General features: G+C 45.8%; 1 protein-coding gene across 1 annotated transcript in view; it reads left to right on the top strand.

The window, feature by feature from the left end:
* The first annotated feature begins 2,552 nt into the window (after positions 1–2,552).
* LOC139321342 (sialic acid-binding Ig-like lectin 13) overlaps positions 2,553–6,748 on the top strand; it is a 21,038-nt gene continuing 16,842 nt past the window's right edge. The window contains exons 1-3 of the mRNA XM_070950012.1: positions 2,553–2,613; positions 2,746–3,120; positions 5,964–6,257. Coding sequence (XP_070806113.1) covers positions 2,553–2,613; positions 2,746–3,120; positions 5,964–6,257 — 730 coding nt within the window. The remainder of the gene's footprint in view (positions 2,614–2,745; positions 3,121–5,963; positions 6,258–6,748) is intronic.

Consider the following 6,748-nt stretch of genomic DNA (forward strand, 5'->3'; position numbering starts at 1 on the left):
CTACGGTCAATCTTTTATCATTTATCTTTCCTAAATCATACATTTAGTTCTGTCTCCAGTTCTAAAGAAGTAAGAATGAGAGGCAAAATAGGTCTCTGTGTACCGCAGGTTTCTCCTGGGCTTGTTCTCCGAAGCAACTGACAAAAGTTAGACACTGTCCAACAGGTGTAGACACAAGGCATTCTTCGTTGCAGCCACAATGCATCACAATCCCCTATTTTAGCAATAGCTCCTATGACATAAAGGGGGCAAGAGGGACAGAAGAATGGAACTGTCTCAGATCTACCTTCAGCTGGAGGGATTTGGGAGCAAAAGTGTCTATTCTGTCCCGTTGACTATCCTTTCTTTCACCCTTTCGTTCACCTTGTGAACATTCTCTCTGAAATGACTATGGAAGTCCCCTTAAAGTCACATTCCTTTCCTCTTGTGACCAGAAGCACCCGTTTTGGTTGCATAAAAATAGAATCTAATGTCTGGATAGTAAAAACAGAGTAAGGTTTTACATACGATATTAGTTCCACTTCTCCAAAATTCCTTATGCAAGAAGACTCTGCTGGATGTGTATTTGTTTAATTTGGCGCCCTTAAATCAGCCCTCTTATTGGCGGAAGGAATTGGTTGAAGGTGGGAAGGTGGCCCAGATAAAAACAAAACGACCGACGGCGTGATAATCATGCCATGAAATAAACTTCTGATCTGATTCCCAAACTTCATGGAAATATACTTGGATGCTTACAAGATACCTTACAATGCTAAAGCAAGATCATCTCTAAGAATCTTCAGGTCCATTAATGGTGGTACGTTGGTGGCCATTCCAGATATTAAGAGCTTTTCCTGTTCAAAAGTATTCTATCTTTCCAGAACGATCCAGAATGTCTTTCTGCATTGCAGTTGGTATCTGTTCTGATTTACTTTATTTGGGGGGGAAAAAATACGTAAACAAAAACTCCAAAGACTTTTAGCCTAATCTGTGCCCAGGCCGAGTGGCTTAAATGTCATATTCTTCCAACCTCAAGGAAAACTACAGATAGTCATTGATTTATGACCACATACAGTGGTGGATTTCAAATTTTTTTACTACCGGTTCTGTGGGCGAGGCTTGGTGGGCGTGGCAGGGGAAGGATACTGTAAAATCTCCATTCCCTCCCCACTCTAGGGGAAGGATATTGCAAAATTCCCATTTCCTCCCGATCAGCTGCGACTCAGGAGGCAGAGACTAGATGGGGGTGGGGCCAGTCAGAGGTGGTATTTGCAGGTTTTCCGAACTACTCAAAATTTCCGCTACCGGTTCTCCAGAACTGGCCAGAACCTGCTAAATCCCACCTCTGGACCACAATTGGGACCAGAATTTCTGTTGCTAAGTAAAGCTGTTGTTAACTGAGCTGTGTCTGATGTAATAACCACTTTACCATGAATCACTGCATTTGTTAAGTGAACCAGGTGGTCGTGAAGTGGACTGGCCTCCCCCATTGACTTTGTTTGTTGAAAGACAGCTGGGAAGGTTGCAAATAGGGATCACATAACCCTGGGACACTGCAACCATCATAAATACAAGTGCCTGAATGTTGATAGCAATAGCACTTAGACATATATACCACTTCACAGTGCTTTGCAGCAGGGGTGGGTTCTAAATTTTTTTACTACCGGTTCTGTGGGCGTGGCTTATTTTGTGGGTGTGGCTTGGAGGCCATGTGACTAGGTGGGCGTGGCTAGCTGATCAGAGTCATTTCTGGAAGGTCCTCGCACTTACGACCAGTCCTCACACTTACGACCTGACTCATTTGTTTGCTTTTAACACTGATCAGCTGTAGGACGGCCCTTTGAAGCCCCCCGGCAAGAGTTTAAACAGTTTTTTTCCCTCTAGTCATCAGCTGGGACTCAGGAGGCAGCAATAGATTGGGGGTGGGACCAAATAAAAGGTAAGAATAACGTGGGTGGGTGGGTGGGTGGAAGGGTGGGTGGGAGAACCGGTTCGGTGATGTCATATCGTCACCGCTACTGGCTCGGCCAAACCGGACGGAACCGGGAGGAACCCACCACTGCTTTGCAGCCCTCTCTAAGCAGTTTGCAGAGTCAGCATAATTGCCCCCAGCAATCTGGGTCCTCATTTTACCCACCTCGGAAAGATAGAAGGCTGAGTCAAACTTGAGCCGGTCAGGATCGAACTGCTGGCAGTGGGCAGAGTTTGCCTGCAATGCTGCATTCTAACCACTGCGTCGCCATGCAGTGACCGTAGAGATACTGCAACAGTCACAGGCGCAAAGCCTGGGTTGTAAATCACTTTTTTTTTTCGTTGCCGTTGGAACTTTGAACGGTCACTAAACTAAAAGTTGTAAGTTGAATTTGTCTATATTTGTCTGAGTGGAGAAGAAACACTTGTTACAATCATGGATAGATTTTGTTTTGAGATATCCATCATCTGATATTGCCCTGGTTTCAATATTCTCCCAAGGAAAAACTCATTCTCACAGTTTCTGTACTTAGGTTTGGCTCCTTGGACTTCTACTGCTGACCCCAACCTTCCAAAGAGGCTGAAGTTTCAGGGATGAGAACATGGCTTGTCCCCTTGAGACCTTCTTCCTTGGGTTAATTTCAACGCAGTTGCTTTGGAAAGGTAAGAGCTGGTGAGAAGGTGAGAGGCTGATTCTTGATTGCAGCCCTGGATTCGTTCTCCTCTCCAATGATGGAAGTGGGACGGGGTGTCCATTACTGGGTAGCTGAGCTTCTTGTTTTCCATTCTTTGCAGGTGTGATAGTTAGAAAATTGATAGGGTATGACCTGAAAGCTCCTGATCAGGTGTCGGTAGAGGAAGGGCTCTGTGCCATGATTCCTTGCAAATTCACTTATAATGAAAAGCATGCCTTGAAGGATGCAACATTGACTGGACTTTGGAAGAAAGGAGCATCAGACAATAGAGATACTCCTGTAGTGGCCAACTCCAGTCAAAAGTCAGCTCAGAATCGCTTCCAAATCATCGGGAATCTGACAGCAAGAAACTGTTCTCTCCTCATCTTGAATGCCCAAAAAAATGATGCAGGGAACTACTTTTTCAGAATGGTGAAAAATCCTGAAGCACATTTTAGCTTTTTCACTTATGCTATCCCATACCTGAACGTGACAGGTGAGTACCTGGAAAAATGTTTGGCCTTTGTCGGAAGCTCCAGTTTTCACCAGCCGTTGTAAAATGTTATTATTAACACCCCTCCCTCTGTTACCTTTTTTGTTCTTGTTTTCGTTCTGCTTTGATAATGCTTTCAAAATAGTTATACGATGGGATGAGGTAATAATTCTTTTATACAGTGATTGAATTCTTGGATTCTTGTATGCTGCCCAGAGTTGCTTTCTGGCCATATCAAGTTGATCAATACATAAAACAAATAAGGGTTGGGTTGGGGCAGGGGTGGGTTCCATTTACCTTTACTACCGGTTCGCAACGGGAGCACACGTGCTTCTGCGCATGCGCAGATTGTCCATAATGACATCCGGGCGAGTGGGCGGAGCCTCCGGTCGCTTTTACTACCGGTTCGCAAGAACCGGACTGAACCGGGATCAACCCACCACTGGGTTAGGGCTGCAGATAACAACCGTGACATGCAGGAATAAAGCCACTGCCAAATGAAAGAACCTCCCTTCGTCTCTCTTTCTCTCTCTTTCACACATAGACACAAACCCAGAGATAAGGTTTCAAGCAATATGATCCACATGCAGCCACAGGTTTAGATCCAGAAGCATCAAGGGGTAGTGCAGTGATGGCTAACCTTTTTGCCGTCGCGTGCCAAAAGCGGGGGTCGCAGGGGGGGGTGTCGCGGGTGCGTGTGTCCACATCCATAATTCAATGCGTCTCGCCCTCCCGCGCATGTGCACGTGTTCCCCCCCATACTTCTCCCTGCTTTTGACATGCGTGGGCCTGGTAGGCCCTGTCACAAGTAAATGCCTTATTCTCCATTATGTAAATAGTACATGAACAGTGTGTGTCAGGGGTTAACTTATTCTTCATTTCTTAATGTATTCATACTTTACCACTCCCATACTTAGCTCCACCCATTGTATATATAAGGAGCTGCATACCTCCATTCTGTGCTTCTATCTGTGAATATTCAGTGAATATAGAATGCCTTATGTAAATAAACAAAGATATATTTGAACATCTGATTCTTGAATTATTTATTGAGTCTGATCCTGAAAATATCGTAACAGGCCCGTTTTTTTCCCCTCCCCAGGCTCCAGAGTCTTTCTAGGAGCCTGGGGAGGGCAAAAACAGCCTTCCCCATCCCCCCGGAGGCCTTCCGGAGGCCAGAAACAGCCAGTTTCCCGACTTCTGGTGGGACTGGAAGGCCTGAAAATCAATTGGCTGGTGCGCGCATGCGCGCTGGAGCTGAGCTAGGGCAACACTCGCGTGCCCACCAATATGGCTCCATGTGCCACCTGTGGCACCCGTGCCATAGGTTCGCCATCACGGGGGTAGTGAAATGCTTTAGGAGAGCATTAATGTTTCCTTAGTAATATACAGTAGATGACGCCCTCAGTTTCACACGTCATACTAAGACCGTGATGGCAAACCTATGGCATGCGTGCCGAAAATGGCACACAGAGCCATCTTTCCAGGCATGCGAGCTGTCACCTGTTCCTCTTCCGGATTCCGGAGCGCTGGCCAGCTGGTCTTCACGAGTGGGGGAGCACCGGAAACTGGGAAAATAGCCGCCTGGTGTGCATGCACGCTTTGGAAACTGGAAGATCATCTTCCCGGCGTGCACATGCACATCGGACGGCTGCTCTTCTGGTTTCCGGCACGTACACGCACTCCCATTTCGGTACTCGGTGCGGAAAAGGTTCGCCAACACTGTACTAAACGATATTTCAGTTTCTTTGATTTATGCCAGTGGGATGTGTAAACCCATTTGATGCCATTTATAAACGGCGATGTATAGATTTGCCATGTTTGAAAAGCCAATTGTGGATTTTCTAATAAACCATGGTCAAAAGCAATTGTTTTCTTAGCCTGATGGTAGAAATCGGCAAAAGAGGGAGAGAAGCACTAAGACTTTTGACCAACAGCCCACCAGTGAAGATCCTCCTGAAGAATTCTTTTGTGATCTGTTTCCTGCCCTCATTTTGCATTTCCTGGGCTGCTGGCTCTGTAACTTTGCCCTTGTAGATGGACACACCAAAGTTCTCAAAATTGGAAGAGGGCTTCATAGGTGTTATAGATTCATGAGATGGTGACAAACGTGGATTTGTGCATGTCCCAAAAGAGCTTTTTTTTTTTTTTTTTTTAAAGGCAACTGGACTTCCTTGGGTTTTTTTTTCTTTGAAAATGTTTCGCTTCTCATCTGAGAAGCTACTTCAGATGATTGAGAAGATGCTTGAAATATAGACACTGGTCCAGTTGCCTTTTCAAAATTTTTTTTTTAAAAAGTCTTTTGATACAACTATGGCCTGGATCACTGAGAATCTTCATAAACGTTTGAAATATAGAAGTTCTGTGGTCATGTCCAGTTGCATAAAACCTTGTACTCCAAGAGATGATAAAATCTCAGTGGGTCCATCTCACTTGAGACCAGTGGTGAAATCCAATTTTTTTTTACTACCGGTTCTGTGGGTGTGGCTTGGTCGGCATGGTGTGGCTTGGTGGGCATGGCAGGGGAAGGATATTGCAAAATCTCCATTCCCACCCCACTCCTGGGGGAAGGTTATTGCAAAATCCTCATTCCCTCCCCGCTCCTGGGGGAAGGATATTGCAAAATCTCCATTCCCTCCCCACTCTGGGGCCAGCCAGAGGTGGCATTTGCGGGTTCTCCGAACTGCTCAAAATTTCCTCTACCGGTTCTCCAGAACCTGTCAGAACCTGCTAGATTTCACCTCTGCTTGAGATTCATTTGGGAAGGAGCTTGAAGATCAAGATCAGTGGATGGAAGAATGTAGTCGGGGAATAATTTTCTTCTGATTCCTCTCTTCTCTTCTTAGAAAGACGATTACCAAAAATACAGAGCATGGATACAATGACAGAAGGACATTCTACAAACATCACCTGTGCAACCTTCGCAAGCTGTAGTTGGATGCCTCCAAAGTTCACCTGGCATGGCTTTTCCAAACCCATCGACTCTCATTCGCAGTTGAATGGGACCCAGGTTTACAGCTCGGTGGTGAATTTCTTACCTTCTGCTGCAGACCACAAGCGGAATATCATCTGCAGGGTCAATTACACAAATGAGACCAATCCTGATCCCAGAGAGACAAGTGTCCAACTGAATGTCATTTGTGAGTGATCCTTTCTAGGTCCGCATAGGTTGAATCCCTGAATCCCAAGGCGATTTCAACTCATTTCTGGTTTGAAGAATGGAGCTATGTCACTGGTCCAGGGGTGGTATTCACTTACTTTCACTACCGGTTCGCAAATGTGAACGTGTGCACCAGCTCCGCACATGCAAGGACCTTCCACGCATGCGCAGAACGTCAAAAACGGGACATGATTATGTCCAGGCAGGTTGGCGGAGCCTTCCACCACCACTACCGGTTTGCCCAAACCGGATAAAACCAGCTGAATACCACCACTGCACTGGTCCTTTACATCAGAGAGCAAAGTCCCACAGTTTACTGTTCTCTCTTTCACTCAGCCTGGCAATGCCTTTGAGAGGTGTTTTTCTTCACTGGCTTGTGGGGAGAAGGGGACAATCAGAGACTCTCTAGAGCAGGGTTTCCCAGCCTTTTCAATTTTAACTTTTAAATTTCAACTTTGTGGACTTCAACTC

This window comes from Pituophis catenifer, unplaced genomic scaffold (genome assembly GCF_029215685.1).
Source record: "Pituophis catenifer annectens isolate HBS135680 unplaced genomic scaffold, rPitCat1.0.hap2 SCAF_9, whole genome shotgun sequence".
Taxonomy (NCBI): Eukaryota; Metazoa; Chordata; class Lepidosauria; order Squamata; family Colubridae; genus Pituophis; species Pituophis catenifer.